This window comes from Stegostoma tigrinum, chromosome 1 (genome assembly GCF_030684315.1).
Source record: "Stegostoma tigrinum isolate sSteTig4 chromosome 1, sSteTig4.hap1, whole genome shotgun sequence".
NCBI lineage: Eukaryota > Metazoa > Chordata > Chondrichthyes > Orectolobiformes > Stegostomatidae > Stegostoma > Stegostoma tigrinum.
This window is the reverse complement of record NC_081354.1, coordinates 19228981-19256642: the sequence shown is the minus strand read 5'-3', so window position 1 is coordinate 19256642 and position 27662 is coordinate 19228981. Positions and strand designations below refer to the sequence as shown.

The 27662-nt window shown below is 44.2% G+C and overlaps 1 protein-coding gene across 3 annotated transcripts in view; it reads right to left on the bottom strand.

Moving 5' to 3' along the window:
* man2b2 (mannosidase, alpha, class 2B, member 2) overlaps positions 1-27284 on the bottom strand; it is a 66645-nt gene extending 39361 nt beyond the window's left edge. The window contains exons 1-8 of one of the 3 annotated variants that reach the window (XM_048541172.1): positions 26862-26974; positions 22636-22855; positions 15779-15925; positions 13411-13516; positions 12255-12427; positions 6492-6607; positions 4675-4852; positions 167-365 (exon numbers count right to left, since the gene is read on the bottom strand). In XM_048541172.1, coding sequence (XP_048397129.1) covers positions 167-365; positions 4675-4852; positions 6492-6607; positions 12255-12427; positions 13411-13516; positions 15779-15919 — 913 coding nt within the window. In that variant the 5' untranslated portion in view covers positions 15920-15925; positions 22636-22855; positions 26862-26974. Of the gene's footprint in view, positions 1-166; positions 366-4674; positions 4853-6491; positions 6608-12254; positions 12428-13410; positions 13517-15778; positions 15926-22635; positions 22856-26861; positions 27184-27264 lie in introns of those variants that run through there. The other 2 variants (XM_059638739.1, XM_048541163.2) reach the window with 2 other exon arrangements.
* Between the last annotated feature and the right edge of the window lie 378 nt (positions 27285-27662).

Here is a 27662-nt window from a genome sequence, read left to right as displayed (position 1 = left end):
CAACTACCAATGAATCACTGTTCATTATTGTTTGTGTAATCCCCAGCAATAGCAAAAGTGCTTTATAAATGGATACAGAAGTAGCCTATTCCTTCTAACATTAGAACCCGTACCCCTGTACATGGTACCCCCGTAGAGATGATATTTTTTGCATGCCTATTCTTACCAGAGGAGTATGGGAGAAAATCCTGGTTCTTTCGGATGTCCCAAGTAAGGTTCGCACTGTGAACAGCACGGATATATTCACTTAATGTGGCGTATTGAACTGTAACTCCAAATTCATCTCTATGTTGGTTGATATAATCCATCAGTGGATCCATGTTCTTAAACTGGACGGAGGCATTGAAGAACTGCTTGTCACAGCCCTGCCATCACAAGAAAACGGGGGAGAAAGGAAGTATGAAAAAGAGATTGCACACAAACTGACAACACGATTTCATGAAGCACTTCGAATGTTCCTCAAAGACAGAATGCCTTTATGAGCAAAATGCACAAACTACAGCAAACACTATTTAGAAGGCATGAAAGGAAGAGCAAGGTTGGTGCGGCATAAGCAGGTAAAACACAAGTGAAGAGAAAGGTTCATCAAAAGCTTCTGGAAATTGGAAAGAGAGGGATACAGCAAAGATGGAAGTGGGAGATTGGCAGTTTCAAAGGCAAAGCCATAACATTGAACTAATTACTGCTGCTGGAGGTGAAACAGATAAGAAGTGAGCCAGTGCATCTTGCTTGCGATATACACTGCTGCCTCTGCAAAGCCAGCAGTAGAAGTGAATGCTGAAAATAGCAAAACGGGTATCAGTCACGTTGGTACTTTGTCCTGGATGATGTTGAGCTCCTTGAGTGCTGTTGGAGCTGCATGAGGAGAGGTGATGGTCTCGTGGTATTATCACTGGATTGTTAATCCAGAGACTTAGGCAATGTCCTGGGAGCTATGGCAGATGGTGGAACTTGAATTCAATGAAATTCTAGAATTAGGAGTCTAATGATGACCATGAATCCATTGTCAATTGTCGGAAAAACCCATCTGGTTCACTAATGTCCTTCAGGGAAGAAAACTGCCACCCTTGTCCAGTCTGGCCTATCTGTGACTCCAAACCCACAATAATGTGGTTGACTCTTAACGGCCCTCGGGGGCATTTAGGGATGGGCAATGAATGTTGACCTTGTAAGCAATGCCCCCACCCTGCGAATAAATAAGGAAAGCATCCAGACAAGTGGAAAGTATTCCATTACACTCCCCATTTGTACCTTGTGGATCATGGATGGGTTTTGGGGAGTCAGGAATGAGTTACTTGTCATTGAATAGCAATAAATGTTTTGATAATGAAGAAAACAAGGTAGAGGCAGAGATGGAAAATGTTTTAGTTCTATAAATGAACTTAAGAAGAAAAGCAACAGGGAGAAAACAGAGCTTTGTCTCAACAGAGTATCAAGGCACAACATATAATAAAATGTGAGGCTGGATGAACACAGCAGGCCAAGCAGCATCTCAGGAGCACAAAAGCTGACGTTTCGGGCCTAGACCCTTCATCAGAGAGGGGAATGGGGAGAGGGAAGTGGAATAAATAAGGAGAGAGGGGGAGGCGGACTGAAGATGGAGAGAAAAGAAGATAGGTGGAGAGGAGAGTATAAGTGGGGAGGTAGGGAGGGGATAGGTCAGTCCAGGGAATACAGACAGGTCAAGGAGGTGGGATGAGGTTAGTAGGTAGGAGATGGAGGTGCGGCTGGGAGTGGGAGGAAGGGATGGGTGAGAGGAAGAACAGATTAGGGAGGCAGAGACAGGCTGGACTGGTTTTGGAATGCAGTGGATGGAGGGGAAGAGCTGGGCTGGTTGTGTGGTGCAGTGGGGGGAGGGGACGAACTGGGCTGGTTTTGGGATGTGTTGGGGGAAGGGGAGATTTTGAAGCTGGTGAAGTCCACATTGATACCATTGGGCTGCAGGGTTCGCAAGCGGACTATGAGTTTGCTGTTCCTGCAACCTTCAGGTGGCATCATTGTGGCACTGCAGGAGGCCCATGATGGACATGTCATCTAAAGAATGGGAGGGGGAGTGGAAATGGTTCGCGACTGGGAGGTGCAGAACCGAGTGGAGGTGTTCTGCAAAGCGGTCCCCAAGCCTCTGCTTGGTTTCCCCAATGTAGAGGAGGCCACACCGGGTACAATGGATACAGTATACCACATTGGCAGATGTGCAGGTGAACCTCTGCTTAATATGGAAAGTCATCTTGGGGCCTGGGATAGGGGCGAGGGAGGAGGTGTGGGGGCAAGTGTAGCATTTTCTGCGGTTGCAGGGGGAAGGTGCTGGGTGTGGTGGGGTTGGAGGGCAGTGTGGAGCGAACAAGGGAGTCACGGAGAGAGTGGTGTCTCCGGAAAGCAGCCAAGCGTGGGGATGGAAAAATGTCTTGGGTGGTGGGGTCGGATTGTAGATGGCGGAAGTGTCGGAGAATGATGCGTTGTATCCGGAGGTTGGTAGGGTGGTGTGTGAGAATGAGGGGGATCCTCTTTGGGCAGTATAAACCTCCTCCCACCCACCCTCCTGCAAAAATTCCATCCCCTATTCCCAATTCCTCCGCCTCTGCCGCATCTGCTCCCATGATGAGGCATTCCACTCCCGCACATCCCAGATGTCCAAGTTCTTCAAGGACCGCAACTTTCCCCCAACAGTGGTCGAGAACGCCCTTGACCGCGTCTCCCGCATTTCCCGCAACACATCCCTCACACCCCGCCCCCGCCACAACCGCCGAAAGAGGATCCCCCTCGTTCTCACACAACACCCCACCAACCTCCGGATACAACGCATCATCCTCCGACACTTCCGCCATCTACAATCCGACCCCACCACCCAAGACATTTTCCATCCCCACGCTTGGCTGCTTTCCAGAGACACCACTCTCTCCGTGACTCCCTTGTTCGCTCCACACTGCCCTCCAACCCCACCACACCCATCACCTTCCCCTTGCAACCGCAGGAAATGCTACACTTGCCCCCACACCTCCTCCTTCACCCCTATCCCAGGCCCCAAGATGACTTTCCATATTAAGCAGAGGTTCATCTGCACATCTGCCAATGTGGTATACTGTATCCATTGTACCCGGTGTGGCTTCCTCTACATTGGGGAAACCAAGCGGAGGCTTGGGGTCCGCTTTGCAGAACACCTACACTCAGTTCGCAATAAATAACTGCACCTCCCAATCGCAAACCATTTCCACTCCCCCTCCCCTTCTTTAGATGACATGTCCGTCATGGGCCTCCTGCAGTGCCACGATGATGCCACCCGAAGGTTGCAGGAACAGCAACTCATATTCCGCTTGGGAACCCTGCAGCCCAATGGTATCAATGTGGACTTCACCAGCTTCAAAATCTCCCCTTCCCCCACCGCATCCCAAAACCAGCCCAGTTCATCCCCTCCCGCCACTGCATCACACAACCAGCCCAGCTCTTCCCCTCCACCCACTGCATCCCAAAACCAGTCCAGCCTGTCTCCTCCTCCCTAACCTGTTCTTCCTCTCACCCATCCCTTCCTCCCACCCTAAGCCGCACTTCCATCTCCTACCTACTAACCTCATCCCACCTCCTTGACCTGTCCGTCTTCCCTGGACTGACCTATCCCCTCCCCACCTATCTTCTTTTCTCTCCATCTTCGGCCTCCCCCCTCTCCCTATTTATTCCAGAACCCTCACCCCATCCCCCTCTCTGATGAAGGGTCTCGGCCCGAAACGTCAGCTTTTCTGCTCCTGAGATACTACTTGGCCTGCTGTGTTCATCCAGCTTCACACTTTATTATCTTGGATTCTCCAGCATCTGCAGTTCCCATTATCACTCATCAAGGCACCACATGCCAGCCAAGCTGATCTGGGAGTCAATGCCCCAGGTACACTGGAAGTTAAAGGGATCATAGTGGGTTCCTTCAGTTGTTCTGACATTTAACTCGAAAAAGTTGAGACTCATCAGGTCCTAATGTCATACAGTGATTTAACAACTCAGTAGTGATTCAATGCTGTTGCAGTCAACTTAACCTTTACATAAGAATGACTGTCAGATGCCGAAAACAAGTCACAAGTACAAAGGAAATAAGGGAAAAGTAACTTGTTTGGGATGGAACTTGCACAAAATGGAGGTGGAACAAAGGTCTAGCATGTTCATACACGAATTACACACAAAATTAACACAGTTTTCTTTGGTTATAATATGCTGAATTGTATTTTAAACATTCTGATTCCAATCCAAATTGAAGGGTAAAGAGCTACTGTGGTCACACTACCGGATTAGAAATTCTGAGGTCCAGACACAGTCTGAAGACATGCCAGAAGTGGAATTTCAATTGAACTAATTAAATAATTCTGGAATATAAAGTGAGTAAAGTGAGCAATCAAATAGCATCCAGTTCACTAGTGCTTTACAAAGGGAAATTTGTTGTCCTAATGTGGTCAGCTCAGAGCCGCACAAAAGCAATTGACCCTTAAGTGCCTTTGATGTGCCCTAGCAAGCCATTCAGTCATAGTGGAGAAAGTGGCTCATCAGCACCTTGCATTACTCAGGGACTGGCAATAATGCTAATTTTGAAGCAATGAAAAAGGTTTTGATGAGGTGAGTCACAAAACACTTTACCATACACCAATTATCATTCAGCATTTTGAAGCAAGAATCAGTTTTAAACTTTGTATAACTTACCCATGGCCACAGAACATGGCTAGATCGGAACCAGGCTGCTCTCTCTTTTATGTTGGATACCATTGTCTTTGCGTAAGCACAAATTGTTTCATTGGTCACTGGGAGGCTCATATTAGGATAAATTCCATCTTTTGGTGGGTCAGGAAAAACGGCAATGCCATTCCAATAAAAGCCAGATCTAAATAGCATTTAGAGATCCTTGAGTCAGTTAATCAATTGTAAACATTTTTTCTTCTCCTTCACAAATAAGTGTCCACTGTTTCCAAACCATTTCTCTTGAATACATGAAAACGGCCACTGAACATTTCACCTAGTTATTTGCAAAACTAATTAATATTGCACCCCAGTAGGACTGCATTTATGATGTTGGTGGAATCTTGTCTTTTTCTGTGCACAGCATGAAAGACTATTCCACCTAAACTAATCATTTGTTGCTACTACCAGTTCATGCAAGGATGAATGATCATGCTAATGCAGCTAATGTGCACCAACAGTAGGTTGGAAATCTCTGCAAAATGTACCCACATTATTTGCAACCTGCCCTCATTCCCTACACACTACATCCCCGGAAAAATAGTGGGTGCCGTGTTTGTAGCAGGATCTCCGATTTTTCGCCCCCTCCTCCATTTTAACAACAACGGAGAGGCTCTCTGTTATTGTGAAAAAAAACAGCCCTCAGTCTGGTACTCATCTATTGCAATTCTGTGGATATGCAGCATCTGCTCACTGCCTCCTCATTGGCAGGCTGCGAAGAAAAACAAAAATCAAACCGATGTCACATTGCTCTGACTTGTATGTGGGTGCTCCAACTCTAGCAGTCTGCCACCACACTAGCAAGGTCACCATGTAAGTGTGTCGAAATAAACGGTGCACTCGCAGGGCTGAGCAACCAACCCACACCGCCCCATTTATTAAAGTAAACCTACCCGCAACATCCCCCCGCAGTGATCGAAAGCGCCCTCGACCGAGTCTCCCGCAACTCATCCCTCACACCCCGCCCCCGCAATAACCGCCCGAAGAGAATCCCCCCGGTCCTCACATACCACCCCACCAACCTCCGGATACAATGCATCATCCTCTGACACTTCCGCCATCTACCGACCCCACCACCCAAGACATTTTTCCATCCCCACCCTTGTCTGCCTTCTGGAGAGACCACTCTCTCCGTGACTCCCTTGTCCGCTCCACACTCCCCTCCAACCCCACCACACCGGCACAACACCTCCGCTCGGTTCGCAACAAACAACTGCACCTCCCAGTCACGAACCATTTTAACACCCCCTCCCATTCCTTAGATGACATGTCCATCATGGGCCTCCTGCAGTGCCACAATGATGCCACCTGAAGGTTGCAGGAACAGCAACTCATATTCCACTTGGGAACCCTGCAGCCCAATGGCTTTAATGTGGATTGTACAAGCTTCAAAATCTCCCCTCTCCCCAGAGCATCCCAAAACCAGCCCAGCTCGTCCCCACCTCCCCAACCTGTTCTTCCTCTCACCCATCCCTTCCTCCCACCTCAAGCCACACCTCCATTTCCCACCTACTAACCTCATCCCGCCCCATGACCTGTCCGTCCTCCCCAGACTGACCTATCCCCTCCCTACCTCCCCACCTATACTCTCCTCTCCACCTATCTTCTTTACTCTCCATCTTCGGTCCGCCTCCCCCTCTCTCCCTATTTATTTCAGAACCCTCACCCCATCCCCCTCTCTGATGAAGGGTCTAGGCTCGAAACGTCAGCTTTTGTGCTCCTGAGATGCTGCTTGACCTGCTGTGTTCATCCAGCTCCACACTTTTTTATCTCCACTCTATTACCTGTTGGAGAACGGCAGAAAGGATGGGACGCAGTAACTGTATTGGTCCATAGTGTGAGTGAAGATTTCCTGGTGCTGGGCCAAAGAGGGTGACGCTTGCCATACAAACTGGAGCTTCTGTATCGGGGAGGAACAGGGAGAAAAAGGAGTCAGTGAACAACCTCACACGAACATCTACAGAAAATGGAGCGTGACATTGTGATTTAAAATGGTGCATATTCCACTGAAATGCCTCACGGCTTAAACACCAGACAGAAAGACGGGTGTGAATTGTTCAATCTCTTGCTGTTGTATGTCTTGTTGCTCCGCGTTAAGCTTCAAGAACAGATCAGAGTCAACCCAGGAGCAGGTATCGTGCCGACAGCGCTCCCAAATCTATCATACTCAACAAGCTTCAAGACCAATAGCAGAATTAGCAAGGACAGTAAATTGTAGGCTCCAACCCACAAGGACAGAGCTACTGTTGGTTAATACTTCGGGAATGACCTGTTCCCATTACAATCTTTAAGCACTAGTTAACAGACAGCCAAAATTAACCCAAGACAATTCTTGTACTGGCTATTTTTCCTCCTTTCTAAGTGCCATTCACCTCCAAAGTCTGCATTATATTGCCCCACAACAAAATTTAGATCAGTAACTTAACAAAGGGAAGTGAGAGAGAAAAGTTGGCTAAAATTACTTTCTCTTGGCAACTTGTCAGAATGGATGGAATCACCAGCACTTGTAGCTACTGTTTTTTTGTTATCCCTGTCACACAAAAAAAAATCGGAATGTTATCCCAAACAGTTGGTTTAAAAGTTATGGATCACAGCAGACAAGCAAGCAAAGACTTGCATCCACATTGCAATTTTGATCGCCTCAGTCTCTAAGAGCATTTTACAGCCAGAGGTATTTAGAACATAGAACATAGAACATAGAACAGTACAGCACAGAACAGGCCCTTCAGCCCACAATGTTGTGCCGACCATTGATCCTCATGGATGCACCCTCAAATTTCTGTGACCATATGCATGTCCAGCAGTCTCTTAAATGACCCCAATGACCTTGCTTCCACAACTGCTGCTGGCAACGCATTCCATGCTCTCACAACTCTCTGCGTAAAGAACCTGCCTCTGACATCCCCTCTATACTTTCCACCAACCAGCTTAAAACTATGACCCCTCGTGCTAGCCATTTCTGCCCTGGGAAATAGTCTCTGGCTATCGACTCTATCTATGCCTCTCATTATCTTGTATACCTCAATTAGGTCCCCTCTCCTCCTCCTTTTCTCCAATGAAAAGAGACCGAGCTCAGTCAACCTCTCTTCATAAGATAAGCCCTCCAGTCCAGGCAGCATCCTGGTAAACCTCCTCTGAACCCTCTCCAAAGCATCCACATCTTTCCTATAATAGGGCGCCCAGAACTGGACGCAGTATTCCAAGTGCGGTCTAACCAAAGTTTTATAGAGCTGCAACAAGATCTCACGACTCTTAAACTCAATCCCCCTGTTAATGAAAGCCAAAACACCATATGCTTTCTTAACAACCCTGTCCACTTGGGTGGCCATTTTAAGGGATCTATGTATCTGCACACCAAGATCCCTCTGTTCCTCCACGCTGCCAAGAATCCTATCCTTAATCCTGTACTCAGCTTTCAAATTCGACCTTCCAAAATGCATCACCTCGCATTTATCCAGGTTGAACTCCATCTGCCACCTCTCAGCCCATCTCTGCATCCTGTCAATGTCCCGCTGCAGCCTACAACAGCCCTCTACACTGTCAACGACACCTCCGACCTTTGTGTCGTCTGCAAACTTGCTGACCCATCCTTCAATTCCCTCGTCCAAGTCATTAATAAAAATTACAAACAGTAGAGGCCCAAGGACAGAGCCCTGTGGAACCCCACTCACCACTGACTTCCAGGCAGAATATTTTCCTTCTACTACCACTCGCTGTCTTCTGTTGGCCAGCCAATTCTGTATCCAAGCAGCTAAGTTCCCCTGTATCCCATTCCTCCTGACCTTCTGAATGAGCCTTCCATGGGGAACCTTATCAAATGCCTTACTGAAGTCCATATACACCACATCCACAGCTCGACCCTCATCAACCTTCCTAGTCACATCCTCAAAAAACTCGATAAGGTTTGTAAGGCATGACCTACCCCTCACAAAGCCGTGTTGACTGTATTTGATCAAGCCATGCTCTTCCAGATGGTCATAAATCTTATCCCTCAGAATCCTTTCTAACACCTTGCAGACAACAGACGTGAGACTTACCGGTCTATAATTGCCGGGGATTTCCCTATTTCCTTTCTTGAAGAGAGGAATTACATTTGCCTCTCTCCAGTCCTCAGGTACGACTCCAGTGGAGAGCGAGGATGCAAAGATCTTCGCAAGTGGCGAAGCAATTGCATTTCTCGCTTCCCAAAGCAGCCGAGGACAAATCTGATCCGGGCCTGGCGACTTGTCAATCTTAATGTTTGACAAAATTTTCAGTACATCAGCTTCCTCTATCTCTATCCATTCCAGCATGCACACCTGCTCTTCAAAGGTTTCATTCACTACACAGGTCGTTTCTTTCGTAAAGACAGAAGCAAAAAACTCATTTAGGGCTTCCCCTACCTCCTCAGGCTCCACACACAAGTTCCCTATGCTATCCCTGATCGGCCCTACTCTTTCTTTGACCATTCTCTTATTCCTCACGTAAGTGTAAAATGCCTTTGTGTTTTCCCGGATTCCTTCTGCCAAGCCTTTCTCGTGCCCCCTCCTGGCTCTCCTCAGACCATTTTTGAGCTCCTTCCTTGCCTGCATGTAATCCTCTCTAGCTGAACTTGACCCTAGCTTCCTCCACCTTATGTAAGCTACCTTCTTCCTTTTCACTAGAAGCTCCACCGCTCTCGTCATCCAAGGTTCCTTTATCTTACCCCGTCTTGCCTGTCTCAGAGGGACATATTTACTCATCACTCCCAACAACTGTTCCTTAAACCATCTCCACATGTCTATAGTTCCCTTACCATGGAACAACTGCTCCCAGTCCATGCTTCCTAACTCCCTCCATTTCCAGATGGAGGGAAAAGGTATTTCTGATGTGTTGCAATATAAGAAGCCCATCAGCCAATCTGCAAACAGGAACCTCCCACGAATAACACTGTCGATGCTAACCAATTCAAGTGGCGCTAGAAAAACTGTCCATGGCACCAAAGAGAATTTCCTGCTTGTTTTTCAAAATAACTTGGTGGGATCTTTTACACTCGCTGGAGTGGGCAGGAGGGGCCTGAGTTAGGTTTCACACCTAAAGGACAGCCATTTCTGACAGTGCAGCACTCCCTCAATACTGCTTTGAAGAAGCAGTCGAGACTTTGGCCTCATGTTCCCAGAGTGAGGCTTGAACTTCCAACCTCCCAATCCATAGGCAAGACCACTACCAAACACTGCAACATTCTCTTTGCAAAACTCATAAACCTATGCCCTCCCTGCAGTCCCATGTAATAAAACAGCTGTTGAATTGTTGAACCCATTAGCTTAGAGAAGCAACCTTTACTTTTTTATGTCTAACCAGAAATTTTTGCAATCTCCATGAAGATTGAACGGAAACAAAAGCAGGTTGCCTGCCACAGGAAGGTGAACCCCAAGCCAGGAATTTGGAAACCCAATGTGCTCCTGATTTGAAACTGAAAATTCTGGAAAAACTCAGCACTATCTGTGTAGAAGGAAAGAGTTCACATAGCACTTTGCACAGATAGTGCCTGACCCGCTCAGTGTTTGCAGCATTTTCAGATCTTTGGTTTTGTATTCACAGCTTACACTGCAGATACTTACACAGAAAAGGTTCTCCATGCTTGAATGACGCTTGGGCAGAGTGTAGGTTTAAGGTTTACCGGTGTTGTTAAACTACTCGCACGCTACTCTGTGCATGCTCCCCTTGATTTATTCAAACAAATAAATGCAGCTAAATCAATTCAGAACCTGAGTGCAGTTTCAGTGTGATACATTGTCAATTTAATGAGAGGCACGGAAGAGGAAGAAAATGCTGAGACCTCCAGAAAGCTCGGTTGACTTGCAGAGAATTCCCAAGGGCTAGATTTTCTGAGCAGTCACAACAATTGTCAGTGCTCCTGACTGGACATCTCATTGCCTTTCTGAACCTGATGGTGACAGAAACATGCAGCTAGAGTTCCCGTGGATTGCAGTAGAGACAGAGGGATCTACAGCACAAGCTGCAATGAGTCAATATTCCAGGTTGAGACTCTGGATGCTAGTGAATGAATGAGTGTGTAGATCGATATTGAGGAATAAGTAGTGGGGGAGAGTAGCTGGGCCGGCAGGAGGGTGGGGTGAAATGCTGGTCAGGCTGAGTGGTTATTCATGTGATGGGGTGGGGTGATTGGAAGGATGGAGGGAAGATTGGTGAGCTGTTGGACTTGGTTTTAACCTGCCTAACATTAACTGGGGTAAGGATTCAGGAAATCACATCGGAGCTGTCCAAAGTCGCGGGTTCTCACTCAAGAGGGACCCGGGGAGCTGGGGAAGTCAAAACATTCAGAGCAATTTGAACAAGGATCTGAGGCCTTCCACAGGGTCCCATCATGCATCTCAAGCAAATGCCCAGTCTCCGATAATCCAGAGACTGGAAGATTTGAATGTTTGTTGGGTTGAAAGTCAAAAAAGCTGCAACCTCTGCCTTTCAGATAGTGGGATGTCTGCAAACATTTGATAGGAAGATCCTCAAGAAACAGGCAGTACATTTATCAACAAGAGCCTTCACCATCAATACTCAGGTGGCAACCTATGTAGCTATGTATGGGGGAGGCAATGGCCTAGTGGCATTATCACTGGACTGTTAATCCTGAGACCTAGTCATTGTTCTGGGGATCCGGGTTGAAATCCCACCATGTGGTGGAGTTTACATTAAATATCTGGAATTAGGACCATGAAACCATTGCTGATTGTCAGAAGGACCCATCTGGTTCACTAGCATCCTTTAGGGAATGAACCTGCCATCCTTACCTGGTCTGGCCTACATGTGACTCCATACCCAGCGGCTGACTGTTAACTGTTCCCTGGACAATTAGGGATGGGCAATAAATGCTGGCCTGGCCAGTGATGCCCTCATCCTGTGGATGAAGAAAAAAACAAGGTCTGTTGCAGGAGACGCTGAGTGGTTTTCACAGGGTCGAGAGGATAAAAATCATAGGGAATCTCATATAACTCATCCTGTGTACCTCTCTGTGTCACAAGTCTGCAAGATTATGCAGCATTAACCTTCAGATCCCAGCTGAGTTGTGATACAGGGATACAAGTGAGCAGGAAACGCCAACATTTCTGATTGCACTTCGTTTCGAGGATAAAGTTCTCACTTGCTCTAGCATCGTGTGATTAAAAATATGGGGTAGTTCAAACAACCTCACAACACCAAAAAGGCAAAATTGGACACAAACACAGTGACAAAAAGTGTGGCGATGATTCAGCATCCGCTTGACATTTCAACAACAGGCCGGTGATTCATTTCGCTTTACCACGCACATTAAGTTTCATCCCGTATAACTGTGATCAGTGACTGATTAAAACACAGATAGTCCCAACAACCAGCTCTGTGACAGGATTTATATACCTGAAACCCTAGTGCTACATTTAGTAAAGCCTTCTGCCTCACTGGAAGCAAACTAAAAGGTAGAAGCATAAACGTATTACACTAGACCATACATGCGCAGAAAGACAGGCAGAAGTCTGGATTTGGATGATTTTAACAGTGAGATAGTCCCAAAGCGTTTCCCCTCCTCCATTCACCTTGTTTCTCTGCATCATTTCCTTTTCATCGTAGTCAATGCGAGAGATGAGATGAGCATTAAATCCGGCCAAAGCAAACACTGTGGGGGTTGCGGCTGAGGCACCAAAGGGATCCACGTGCCATGAAAACTGAGGCCTTGTTCCAAATGTCTCATACAGGAAACCATGTCCTTCTGCAAAGACAGAGCTATCTTCGTAAATGCCTCAAAATCAAGGAAATGAAGTAGCTTTTGAGAATTACATATTTAGAGCTGTACATATCCACATGAGACCAATGCGATTAGAAATATCACCTACGTACTTAACATGAGTGGAACAGCATAGAGTCATAGTGGTCTACAGCGTAGAAACAGGCCCTTCGGCCCAACTTGCCCATGCCATTCACAATTAAACTAGCCCCATTTGCCTGTGTTTGGCCCATATCCCTCCAGACCTATCACATTCATGTCGCGGTCTAAATACTTCTTAAACGACGAAATTGTACTCGCTTCCACCACTTGCTTTAAAGATCAAATGTAAAGACATTTAACATCTCTGAAAAATAAGACACGAAAAGGCAATGATGTATCACAGTAACAGCAAATTCTGTAAAGAATGCAGCAGGTCAATTGGTCAGCAATTTTGAAAGAAGATGCCACGTTCGTGATACTTTGGATGCATACATTTCGCCACAGCCAAAGAAAAAAAAAACCCGAGAAATACCTTATACTAATGTTTTGTAATGATCAAATTGCAGGAACTATGTTGATCCAAAATAAGGCTTTCAACTTTTAATTCGTTGTGTGTTTCTCCAATCACAGTCGAAAACGTCATTCAATGCACTTCAGGAAAGAACACAAACCTATGTTCTGAAGGCTAGAGATGACATTCAGCTTTGAAAGTATCAAAAAGTCAAGTTGGCTTTAAACACAACTGGGAACATAAAGTAACAAAGTGTGAAGCTGGATGAACACAGCAGGCCAAACAGCATCTCAGGAGCACAAGGCCTGAGATGCTGCTGGGCCTGCTGTGTTCATCCAGCTTCACACTTTGTTATCTTGGATTCTCCAGCATCTGCAGTTCCCATTACCTCTGGTAACATAAAGTGACATGTTGTCAAACCAGCTCAAAATTACAGTTTTGAATGAACGTTTGGGAGGGGGAAAAGAATACTAACCTGTGAGCTGTAAGATCTGTGAGCTGAGTTCTGTTACAGCTTCATCATGCATCACCTGACCGCCAATGATAAACTCCAAACGTCCTTCATCCAGCAACTTATGCACCTGAAATTAACACTCATTGTAAACGTGGTTTGTTCCTTGCTGGAAGTGCACAGTTATTACTATCAACATGATTTGAACCTACTCACAATGAAATTGTTAGCGCCTTCGCTGATTTTTCATTATTCATTTTATTCTTTTAGCAGTTTTTGGAGTTGTGGACTGGGAACTGTGAGCTAAAGATGAGTTTTGGTCTGTGACTAACAGCTTGTGTCAGATGGAAAACAGACCAAACAAGCTTGTGTTTATTCATGAGGCCAAGCCTGGAACATAATTGCAGCCTTCTGATCAAAAGGTTCTACAGATGGTTCTGATGAAACTTTTCAGCATGCTCCCTCATGTCTTTCCATCCTAGTAATTTTATTCGTTTGAGACACAGAGGCACGAAGCTGAACTGAATCAGCCTTCCTACCTCTGTATCTGTAACACAGTAAAATTAAAACTTTCAGAGGCTGTCAAGTTTGAGAAAGAACATTACTTGTAAACAGACAGCAAAAGTTAGCTACTACTAAGGTCACTACCCAGGAATTAGTTCCAGAAATCTGGAAAAGATGTTATGCTCAAGTAGATGGTGGATGTTGAATGGCAAGTGGGGGAGACAGTTGGTCTGTCAGGGAAGGACCAGATTTGGAACTGGATTTTGAACTATGCTTCCTGTGAGAAAGAGTCTAGCTGTTGTTGCTGATGAAGACTTGAAAGCTCTTGGGTGCTTAGAGAATAGAAAACGCTTATTACTGCCTTTGTCTGAGTGAACTGTAAAGGTGATCTGACCTTCATCTTTAGATAATCAACCAAGAAACCATCATTTATGCCTCTGGACCAACCCATCGTAACAACCACTTCAGTAATGCAGCCAATGATGTTCTTTTAGTTATTCCTTAATTGTGTTTGTCTGTCTGTCTTTTGTGTAAATGGGCTGAAACAAATTAATTTGTTGTTCAATTTTGATCTACTAAAGTTACTGTTAATAAATTAAGTCTTTTATTTAACATACAAACCAGTGTCTAAAATTGTTTATTCATAATTATTTAAAAGGTCTGATTAGGAGTCACTAGGGTCAAATTTGACAGCCTCTGAAAGTTTTAATTTTACTGTGTTACAGATACAGAGGTAGGAAGGCTGATTCAGTTCAGCTTTGTGCCTCCGTGTCTCAAACGAATAAAATTACTAGGATGGAAAGACATGAGGGACCATGCTGAAAAGTTTCATCAGAACATTTTTCTATGTTTAGGAGCTTCAGTTATGTAGGTGGATTGGAGAAGCTGGATCTGATGTCCTGGAGATTAGAAAATTGAAGTGATTTGATGACGTTGTCCAAAATAATGAAAGATATGAACAGATCAGTTGGGAAGGAATTGCTCTCAATGGTAAAAAAAGGTTGAGAACCAGAGGAGACAGATTAAACATGAACGGTAGAAGGTTCATAGTACATGAGTCCCCAAAGCTTATCCACCATCTACAAAACACAAGTCAGGAATATGATGAAATACTCCCCGCTTGCCTGTCTGGTTGCAGCTCCAAAAAGACTCAGGAAGCTTGACACCACCCAGGACAGAGCAGCCTTTTTGATTGGTGCAACATTCACAAGCATCCACTGCCTCCCCCAACATCATTCAGCAACAGCAGTACGTGCTGTCTACAAGATGTGTTGCAGAAATTCACCAAAGATCATCAGACAGCACCTTCTAAAACTACAACCAGCTCCATTTAGATGGATAAGGGCAGCAGATACAAGGGAACACCACCCCCTGCGAGTTTCTGTTGAAGCTACACACCATCCTGACTTGGAAATACATAGCCGATCCTTCACCGTGTAACCCTGGAATTTCCTCCCTAAGGGCATTGTGGGTCTACCTCCAGCAATGTGGACTGCAGTAGTTTAAGAAGGCACTTTCTTAAAGGCAACTTCAGGGCCATCCAGCAACGCCTACGCCCCGTGAGCAAATAAAAGGAACTGGACTTGAAATTTTAACTGGGATATCTCTATCCCCAGATGCTGCCAGACCTGCAGGGTTTCTGTTCAAACACTGTCTGTTCTTATTTAGAAATTCAGCGTCGGCTCTATTTTACTTCCTTATTAGTCTCACTTCTCTCTGTTTTCCACACTGAAATGCAATTTTCTCCTCCTCAGATACGTACCCAGTTCCCCATTGGGAGGTTACTCGAAGGCCTAAGACAACAAAAGCCTGTTTTTACGATTATAAGGTTCAACAATCAGTCCAACAGAGTATAAAAACACAACTGTGTAATATTTTTTTCTATTACCTGCTCTTTCTGGGTATCAGTGGCCACCTTGTCCCACCATAGCCGGAAGAATTCCTGTTCCACCACAATAAACTTGTGCTGTTTCCCCTTTATCAACTCCTCCACAACGGTTGTATAAACGTTCGCTGCATATGCATGCATGCTCTCCTGTTCGACGACAAATTAGTTACAGGTTTAGGATATAACTTTCTCAGATTTGTACAAAGCACACTCTACCCAGCAGTAACAATCATCTTGCATTATTAGTAAAGACCTTGACGACAGGCCCAGCAACCACAACAAGTAATTTAGAACAAACTAGAGGCAGTAGCCATCGAATAGATCCATGCAATAGATCTACCTTTTGCAATGCAAAACATGTTCATTGCAAATTGGCAGCTGACTTTTCACTGCACCGACTACTGTATTCTATTAGCTCAGAAAATATTGTCTAGATTTTAAATTTCAAACTAAGTAAAAGTCACAGAGAGATGAAGAAATGGGTCTCCAGAAAGAGTTTCAATTGTCACTCGTGAACTTCAAGGAAATTTGAGAAGGTGAAAATCAGCTGATTCGTTGTCAATGCTCTGTGCCGTTGGCAGACAGCAATTTCAACCTCTACCTTCAGCTTTCAAGTCACCAGAATATGGTGTCCAGCCACCATAAATGTAATCAGTTTTATATAAAAGATGGGCTGGTAATAATTGAAAACTGGGAAAGCAAACAGGGGCTAGTGCACACAGTGGTGGACATTTCCAAATAAATGCCATATAGTTGAGCTGCATCACTAAGTTGCATTCTCTCCTGCAAAATGAACCTTTTGGTTCAACTGGGTTTGTGCAGATAATGATTTAGTAGTTATAAAATAAAACAGCATAAAAAAATTGGTGAAATTAGTTATCATTGCAATTTCAAGCACAAATATGACATATTTCACACATTGCACGATTAAATCAGCTTTAGGACTCTGGTCACACTCATTATATATAGTTCCCTGCAAACTTGCAGGGCAGGATAAAAAGAGAATTGACATTGGGGAAAAAAAAGGTTTCTATTAAGTCTTGTGAATTTTTCCCTAAGAACAGAAGATGTTCGTGCTGCCACATCAAACACTCAAAGGTTAACCACAGAATTAAGACATGCAGAACAATTTCTCTATACTCAACTTAAAGTTAAAAAAAGTGCAGGTAAAATGAAAAGCACAAAGCCTAGCAGGTATAAAGTGAAAACAAAATGAAAACCAAAGTTACGGCCATTGTCCAACGTGACCATTTCATGTGGATTTTCAAGAACACTAACTTGATAAGCAACCTAAGTTTAAAGAGCCATTGATAATTATACAGCATCTCACAGAATGTATATATTATCTGTAAATGGTACAATTAAAAGATCATCAGTTCAATTTGCCTAAACACCTCACAAACTGCAGGACTTGCAGCTGACTGTGCATTCACGTCAAGGATATTGTGTTTAATTATTAACTTTTATTAGTTCATACCCTTTGCAGGCATTTCAAGAGAACTGTTTTACTTCAAGTCCTTGTGAAGAAACAGAATTCACAAACTGGAACCTATATGTCAGAGCAGAGACAGAGGTGACCTGATAGAGATCTCTAAAATTATGAATTGATTTGATAGGGCAGCTAATGCAGAATGTGTTGCTACTTTGTAAAGAGTCCAAAACTCAGGGCCATAAACAAAAATGGTCACAAATAAATCCAATAAGGAATTCAGGAAAAACCACTTTACTGAAAGCCTGGTAAAAACGCGGAGCTTGGAGTGGTTGGACTATTTAGCATGGATCTATTGCAGGGAAAAATAGATAATTACAAGAGTGAGTAAGAAATGGAAGGTTATGCTGATAGATGCAGGTGAGGTAAGGTGGGAGGAGAATTTTATGTGGCATGAACACTGACACAGACTGAACAGTCTGTTCCTTTGCTCACAATTATTGTGTAGTATTTGGTCAAGATGAAACAAAAATTGTCTGTTTGATGGAGTAATGTAAGGTAACATTTAGTTTAACTTTTCTGGCTGCTAATGAATGTAGATGACATTTCAAAGAATCATTTAAGTTGTTGTTACCACACACTCAATACAACTGTAACATCTGACAGTAAATGACTATTACCTTGAAGTGAATAAAAGACAGACTTGCATTTATTCAGGACAAGGTATCTCAAAGTGCTTTGTAACCAATTTACTATTTGAAGCGCAATAACCGCTGGAACGTAGTAAACATGGCAGACAATTCATGCACAGCAAGATCCCAGATGCAACTAACCAGCTAATATGCTCGTTGTGATGACTGAGGATTAGCTATCAGATAGGACATAATTAACTTTCTCCTCTTTGAGATGAGATCCTTTGTGTCCACCTGAGAAGACAGATGGTGTCTTTCTATATTCAGCCTGCTTCTTACATGTATTATCAACCTGACATCTGCCATATGCAGCACTTTCTGGTTCATCTGATTTCACCATTTATTCGGTTATCCAGGGAGCACTGGCTTTGGTCAGCCTCCCTTTCCCACCATGGGAATGCATCTTGACTGTTCCTTAACCACTTCCTCTTCAAGGGCACCCGTGGTTCTGTTACAATTTCACCTACGAATCTTTTGTTCCAATTTACCCAAGTCAGGTCTATTCTCACAACACCGATATTGTCCCTCCTTCAATTCTTCTTAATCTAGGTTGCTCTGTGCCCTTTTTTTTGCAGCTGACCTAACCAATGGTGAAGTTGTTGAATTTCTGTTCTGTCAGCTTGAAAACTTTACTGACCTTGCTGTTATAAGCCCTTCGTTGCCTCACTGGATTCTGGTAAAACACTGCAAACAAAGGCAAACTGTTCCTTTAATGTCAAAATTGTAAATATTTTGGTGGATGGGAGGAAGACATTTACATGACTGAGTAAGACACAGGAGCAGAACTATTGTAATTGGCCAATTGAGCCCACTCCGCCATTCAATGACATAATAGCAAAGCAGACTCAAATGCACCACTCCACTTTCCAGATTCACCCCAAAAACTTTAATTCCCTTCTTGATTAAAAATCTGCCTATCTCAGCTTGAATATACTTAGTGACCCAACCTCAACAATCTGCAGCAAAGAATTCCACAGATTCTCCGCGCTCTGAGAGGATAAATTCCTCATGGTACAACACAAGATCTTTCAAAAATTGACTGGAGTTGGCTGTTTGCAGGTAAAAGGACGTCTGGCCAGTGGGAGGCGGTCAAGAGTGTGATGGCGAGACTTCAAAGGCATCTTGTTCCTGTCAGAGTGAACGGTGAGGCTGGTAAGATTAAGGGACAATGGATGAATAAAGGTATTGAAGTTCTAGTCAAGAGGAAAAAAAGAGAATCTTATTTTCAATACAAACAACTGGTTCAATTGAATCTCTTGAGACAGTGTGTGTCAGGGCATTCTTAAGAGACAAATCACAAAGCCAAACAGGTGATATGAGATAGCATTGGCAGATAAGGTTAAGAATAATACAAAGAGATTCAACAAATACATTAAGAGCAAAAAGGTAACTAGAGAGAGGATAGGGCCTCTGAAAGATCAAGCAAGTCGTCATTGTGTTGAACCCCAGAAGATGGGTGAGTTTATACTGGGGAAAAATGAAATGGACTTGAGAGAATGCAGAGAAATAAACTTTGATATTTTAAAAACAGTTTATATTACAGAAGAGGATGTTTGGGAGGCCCTAGAGAATGCAAACGTGGATAAGTATCCTGGACCTGATCTAATGTATCTCTCCAATGAACTTTTGAAAGTTCTTGTCTCGTACCATGAAGAGGAATTTCTTCTCTCGGAGCACAGTGAATCTGTGGAATTCTTTGCTGTGGGAAGTAAGGGAGGAGATTATGAGGCCCCTTGTAGAAACATCTGTATCATCTTTAACTATGTGTGAGGTGCCTGATGGCTGCAGTGGCTAATGTTGCACCTTCGTTTAAGAAAGGTTGTAAGGAGAAACTGGGGAACTACAGATCTGTGAGTCTGACTTTGGTTGTGAGTGAATTGTTGGAGGTGATTATAAAAGATAGAATTTATGGAAATTTAGAGAGGCAAAAATTGATTAGGGATAATCAGCATGGTTTTGTGCGAGGGAAATCGTGTCTCAGAAATTTGATGGAGTTTTTCGAGGAAGTTATCAAAAAGATTGATGATGGCAGAGCAATAGACATTGTCTATCTGGATTTTAGTGAAGCCTTTGACAAGGTTGCACATGATAGACTAATTTGTTTCGTTTGTCACTTATATAAATGATTTGGATGAGAATATAGAAGGTACAGTTAGTAACTTTGGAAATGACACCAAAATTGGTGGCATAGTAAATTTTGAAGAAGGTTTTCTAAAATTACAGAAGGATCTTGACCAAATGAGTCAATGAGCTGAAAAACGACAGATGGAGTTCAATCTGGATAAATGCGAGGTATTGCATTTTGATACAACAAACAAGGGCAGTGCCTATACAATTAATGGTAGCGCCTTGGGTAGTGTTGTAGAACAGAGGGACCTAGAGGTGCGGGTACATAATTCTTTGAAGTTTGCATCACATATAGATAGGGTGGTTAAAAAGGCGTTTGACACGCTTGCCTTCATTGCCCAGTCTTTTTTGAGTATAGGTGTTGAGAAGTCATGTTGAGGTCGTACAGGACATTGGTGAGGCCTCTTCTGGAATACTGTATCCAGTTCTGGTTACCCAGTTTTAAAAAAGTCATGAGGCAAATTTTTTACACTGAGTGTGGTCTGCATGGGGGCTGAACTTCCTGAGGAAGTGGTGGATGTGGGTACAATTACAGTGTTTAAAAGACATTCGGATACGTACATGAATAGGAAAGGTTTGGGGAGCTATGGGCCAGGATCCGGCAGGTGGGACCAGTTTAGTTTAGGATTACGTTCGGTGTGGACTGGTGGGGGCGAAGGGTCTGTTTCTGTGTTGTATGACTATGATTCTATCCCTCTCCTGACTGAAGAACTCCTAAAATCTGAGATTGTCTCCTCTGGACAGTCCTCAAGACTCTCTCTCAAGGGGCAACAACCATCCTGTCAAGTCCCCTGGGTATCTTGTATCAAAAGGTTGTCCCTCTTTCTTCTAAATTCCAATGAGCAAAATCCTAACCTAATCAACTCTCCCCATCCATTCTCAACATAATATTCTAAACTCTCTTTAATCAACTGATTCGTTATGGTAAACAATTCTCTCCTTTTGAAGGGTTTCTTAACCTCAAACACTTTGGTCACTCAGGCAACATAATAACCACAGATTGCAGGTTTACCTCAGCTGGAAACCTAGAAGGTAAACCAGATATTTTTTCAATCTGTCAAACTAGAATCTATTCATATTTGAATATTTCACACATCCGTAAATACTAATATTATGGATATGTGGCTGTAACAGTTTCACAAGGTATTTATCATTCATTTGCACCTCAGCAACAACTTGCATTTGAACAGCATCTTTTACATAATAAAATATTCCAATATTATTAAATAAAATGAGACCACAATCAATTAAGAGATCATTATCAGAGATGGTCAGGCTACGAAAAACTTGGTCAAAGAGAAAGGTTTTTAAGGAGTGTCTTAACGGATTAAGAAGTTTTAAGGACGTTTTAACAGAGAAAAGCCAGGTAAAGAGGTATAGGAAGGACATTCCAAAATTTGGGGGCCGAGGCAACTGAAAGCATCCTCAGGTACAGCAAATAAAATCAGAGCTAATTAAGAGGATAACATTAGAGGAGTGTTGTTCACAATGGAAAGCCCACAACTCCCTAAATGACTCCCTTAGTACCAGGGGTTTGGATAGGGAACAATTTGTTTGGTATATGCAGGAGGGTTTTTTTGAAACGGGGCAGGGACAGCCCAAAGAGGGAGGGGGCCAGACAGGACCTGGTATTGCAAAATGAGACCGGCCAGGTGATCAAAGTTTCAGTGGGGGAGCATTTTGGAAAGAGTGACCGTTATTCCGTTAGTTTTCGGCTACTTATACATAAGGACAAGCGTGAACCTCAGATGAAGGTGTTAAACTGGGAGGAAGCCAACTACAACCAAACTAGGCAACAATTGGGAAATGTGGATTGGGAGCAGATGTTTGAGGGTCAATCCACATCTGACATGTGGGAGTCTTTTAAAGACGAATTGATTCGAGAGCAGGACAGACATGTTCCTGTGAAAATGAAGGACAGGAATGGCAGGACTCAGGAACCTCGATGACAGGGGAAATTATCAGCTTAGTCCAAAAAAAGAAGCATGCCTAAGGTCCAGGCAACTAAAAACAAAATTCTGTAAGAATACTGAGAAAGAAAGAAGGAGCTCAAACGGGCAGTAAAGAGGGCGAAAAGGGGCTATGAAATAGAATAGAATAGCCTGCATGGTCATGTGCACTGAAATGATTGCAGTGAAAAGTCTGTAATGTCGCCACTTCGGCGCCATCTTAGGTACAGGATACTTAAGCTTTTGTTACAGAATTGAAAGAGTAAAAAAGTGTCTAGCACAAGAATACAAAGTTTTAAAAGGCACTTGAATCACTCAAAGACCAGAATAAGAATAAAAAGTCTTTAAAGTTGCTCAAATTACTGTCCTTTCCATTGAGTCCATGCCCTCTGGCTTCCAGGACTCATCACACTGGCCAGCCTAAGCTCAGACTGTCTCCAGGCACCAGGCTCCAGTCCGTGACTTGCCTCTAGGACACGGACTGCCTCCTGCTCCAGGCTCCGGTCCGTGGCTCGCCTCCAGGTTTCATCTCCCAGGCCAGCTTAGGCTTGGACTGCCTCCTACTCTGGGCTCCAACCTACAACTCACCTCCGAGACTCATCTACCAGGTCGGCCTGGGCTCGAACTGCCTCCCGCTCCAGACTCTGGACCACGACTCACCTCCAGAACTCATCCCGCAGGCCAGCCTAAGTTTGGACTGCCTTCACGTGCCAGGGTGCAGACCGGAGCTCGCCTCCCACTCTGGGCTTCAGCCTGCAACCTGCCTCCAGGACTCGCCACCCGACTGGAATGGTCTCTGACGAATTGGACTCTGAGTCACCTCCATTCATTTCCTCCGGGTGAGTTTAATACGTTAAAGGTTGGGAGGATAATGAAGAAACTGCAGGAAAGACGAGGAACAAAAGAAAGAGAAAGGAAAACTGACTGACAAAGCAGATCTCCAGCTGAAACATCTACTCTGTTGCCATCTTAGACCAAAATATCCTTGGCCAGCAGAGTTAAGGAGAATCCCAAGGCATTTTAGGGAGGCGAAAGAGTAGCTAGGGAAAGAATCGGCCCACTGAAGAATAAAGAAGGGAGGTTACGTGTGGGGCCAGAGGAAATGGTGAAGATGCCTAATGAGTACTTTACATCAGTATTCACCAAAGTGAGGGAAAGGTGTGTGAATACTCTCGGGCAGGTTAACATATTGATGGGTGAAGTGTTGGGTATCCTGAAATTGATTAAGGTAGACAAGTTCCCAGGCCAGATGGAATCAATCCCAGGATACCATAGGAGGTAAGGGAGGAAATAGATGGGATCCCTACAGATATGTCTGCATTCACTTCAGTCTCAGGCAAGGTCCCATGGGACTGGGGAATGGCCAATGTTGTTCTTTTGTTTAAGAAGGGAAAAAGAGGTGATCAAAGTAAATATAGGCCGGGCAGCCTGATATCAGTGGTGAGGAAGCTACTGGAGAAGATCCTGAAAGACAGGATTTATTCACATTTGGAAGTAAATGGACTGGTTAGTGATAGGCAGCATGTGTTTGTGTCGGGGAAGTCACGTCTCACCAACTTGATTGAGTTTTTGGAGGAGGTGACAAGAATGATTGCTGAGGGAAGGGCAATGGATATGTGGACTTTAGAATGGCATTCGACAAGGTACCTCGTGGCCGGCTTGTCTCATGGGATCTGGGGTGTGCTGGGTACAAAACTGGCTTGGTCATAAAAGACAGAGAGTAGCAGTAGAAGGGTGCTTTTCAGGATGGAGATCAGTAACTAGTGGTGTTCCTCAGGGATTAGTGCTGGGACTTTTCTCTTTGTAGCATATTTACATTTCAATGATCTGGAGGAAAATGTGGGTGGCTTGATTAGTAAGTTTGCAGATAACACCAAAATTGGTGGAGTCGCAGTTAGTGAGGAGGATACATCAGAGTACAGATAGATGGCATATCTGGGGGGAAAAATGCAGCTGAAGTTTCATCCAGACAAATATGAGGTGGTGGAATTTGGAAGATCAAATTCAGGTCGGGAGGGTTTTAGTTATAAGGAGAGGCTGGATAAACTCAGATTGTTTTCACTGGAAAGACAGGGGCGATCTGATAGAGGTCTACAAAATCATGAGAGCATAGATAGGGTGGATAATCGAGGCTTTTTCCCAGGGTGGAAAAGTCAACGACAAAAAGGCACAGGTTCAAGGTGAGAGGGTGAACGTTTACAGGAGAATTGTGATGAAAATCATTCACACATAGGGGTGCCTAGAATGCACTGCCAGTGAAAGGGGTGGAAGCAGGCACATTAGCAATGTTTAAGACATATCGTGACAGACACATGAAGGCGAGGTGAACAGAGGGATAGAAACCACATATGGGCCACATATTAGTCGTGGGTCTAAATAAGGAACAGGAATCGGCACAGAATTGGTGGGCCAAAGGCCCTGTTTCTGTGCTGTATTGTATTGTATTTTATCAAATTCCAAAGATTCACAAGCTTCTGACTGAAGAAATTTCTCAGTTGAGCACTGAATGACTAACCACTTACCCTGAGACTGGGCCCTCATTTTCTAGACTGACTAGCAAGGGTAAATACCACCTCAGTCTCTATCTGTCAAGCCAATTTACAGTTTTTCATGTTTCAATGGGATACCCTCTCATTTTTCTAAACTCTGGAGAATATAGGCTCAATTTATTCATCCTTTTATTTCAGGAACCAATCTAGTTAACTTTGCTATGCCTCATAAAAAGCAAGAATATTCTTTGTAAATATGGTAACCAAAACCTCACACAGTACTCTGCTGTCATTTCACCAAAGCGTAATAAAACTCTCGCAAGACTTCCTTATTCTTATACCACATTCCAATTCCCTTGCTCCAATAGTTTGTTTTTAAAGTCGCTGATGTAATCTATTCTCTAAATACAGGTCAAAGGAAAGAAAATTGTGTCACAACAAACTTTAGCTGCTAGTCAGTAATGGTAATTAGGTAGTCTGCTCCAGCCTTAATGTTCAACACCCCATATATGGGCAATCTTGATTAAATTTGGAGCTTGTAGTGATTGTAACAAGGTCAGCCAGGTGGACATCATAGAATATGAGTTCCCTGATTGGGGCTGTTTCCCTGATCCATTCAGGGAGACCTGGCTGACAGACATAAATACGAGTATCAGCAGTTCTGTTCACTCTGACAGCTGGATCAGAGGAAGCCAGACCAGAGTCAAGTACTATGCACAAATACATAAAGGTGGCATAATGATGGGATATTGGTCTCCATGGAATTATTTCAGAGCAGAAAGATAGTTCTTCATCAATTTAATTTCTTGGGCTCACTATAATTTTGGCTAGCCTGACCATTAAATTATTAGGTCTGCCAATCAGCACATTCATTATCAGACACACAGTTTAACTCTGGCATTTTCAGCCCTTTGCCAAATATGACAGTGACGAAACATCTGCGCAGCTTCAGCACCTAACATACATTGTGGCGCTTAGTTAGAAAAAAAAGGTAATTTAGTTTTTGTTCAATTTAAAAATCTATTTAAGGTAAATTTTTAGCATGACTGAAACATAATCACATATTTGTATTAGATCAGCTAAAGATCCCGAAGCAACTTAAGTTTTTGACCAAAGTTTGGAGATGCTTCAAAACTCTATGCTATTAACTTGTCATTTCTTATTTGAGGGATATGAAGTTTAGTCAGTTAATGCTAAAAAGCATTGAATCACACAAGGTGTCAACTGTTGTTCAGTTGGTAGCGCTCTTGGCTGAGTCACAAGGTTCTAGGTTCAAGTCCCGTTCCAGGGCTTGAACTCAAAACTCCAAGCTGACAGTACACTGCAGTATTGAGGGGGTGCTGCTCTGCCCACGAATGTTAAACTGGAGTGTCTGCTGGCTCAGATGGATACAGAAGATCCCAGGCACTATTCTGAGCTGCAAAGGCAGTGACTCCCGTGTCCTGACAAACATGCACCCCTCAATCAACATCAACACCCATGTGGTGTATGAAATGTGATCAATTCAAACACCTTTTGTTTTCTTCTTTGAAAAGGTTTAGAAGCTCCTTGGCTGTTGCCTGTCACTTGCAATCACCCCAACACAACAATCCCCCCCCACCTTCAGGCTGGAGAGAGGAATCCCTGATTTGAAATTTTCTGACTTTTGCAAGAGGGTATATATTCTCAGCCAGGCTGTGGTGGTGGATGGGGACAGCTCCACAAAAATGACCCTGAGCTTCCGGTTGGCTGCCACTTCAGCACATCACAGTGTTACCTGGCCAACATTTCTGTCCAAGGCTGGCGACAGTGCTCCTATGAAGCTCTGCGCAAGCTGGACCTCATTTTCCAGGCTTGGGAACCCTGCAACCTTTTGGACTCAATGTCGAGTTCAATAATTTTAGGGATTGAGTACCTTCTCCCATGCTTTTATCCCAACCCCCACACACCAGGTATTGTCATCACAATGTCAGCCACTAATTGTCCCTATTAGCAACCATTGATTCCCTCAGGCTGACCTTTACCCAGTCCTTTGATACTCAACTGTTCTTTTTTCTCTAGCCTCTTTCTCCACCTATTATATAATCCTCTCCCCACCTCTTCTCTAGTGTTGACGCTTACCCTTTCCTAGGCCCAATCAGTTCTGCAGAAGGGTGAACGGATCCAAAACATTAAGTGTGCTTTCTCTCTCCACAGATGTTGCCGGACCTGCTGACTTTTTCCCCATCAATTCCTGATGTTTTAGAATTCTACGATTGTACGGGTTGGAATTTGGTACTGATGGGGAAGCGACACCCCTGAGGGTTGTGGGTTTGCACTGAGACTTGACTTGTGACCCAGCTGATGAATGTGGAATTGTGACTGATCATGCTAAGCCACCGCTGCTTACACCCCTCCCTGCCCAACCCCGGGCCATACCTGCACGGTATAAACCCAGCCGACGTCCATATGGCTGTGGGCGATGACAAACGCTTGGATGCTGCCCGCTTTCCCGGAGCTCGCCCTCAGAACGCGGAGACATAGCAACATTCCCAAAGTCGCCACAGTAGCAACTGGAGGGAGGCCCCGCATTGTCTCCGCGTTCCTTCCGCCTTCCTCACCCAAGCACTTGCAACTACTGAGTACGGAAACAGGGCAAGCCCAAATGCACTGGGCAACTTCTCATTTCCAACTATTATTGACGGCCCCAGCAGCCCTTTAAAACAAACCCCTTTGCAAAGGGACTGCTCCGGCTCGAGATGGCCCCACAATGGCTTTAGACGGTGAATCCAATTTAGTGCGTCTCCATTAAAATATCTGCTGCATCCGCTTGCAGAAATACCTAATTCGAAACGGGTCCTCTCCTGCTGCTAATTCTACGTATCGTAAATCGGAGCGGTGTTCAGCAGAGCGAATTGGCAAATGTGTTCGCTGTGACTCAGTTTGAAAACGCTATAACGCAATGTATATTCCTATTTAATTTGATATTACAGACATGCCAAGACTTTTGTTTTTCTTTGACAGAACAAGTGGTTCTCACCAAGCCTCCGAGGCTTGTGTTAACTGAATGAAGAAGTGAATTTGCATTTTCTGTTGCTGGTGAGGCCCCACTGAAATATGACACAATGCCAACAGACTGGATCCCACACATTGCATACTTGTTGAGGGCAGGTCCTGTGGCATTGCATGTAGTAAATTCTTAAGTCCACAAGATATAGAAGCAGAATTAAGCCATTTATA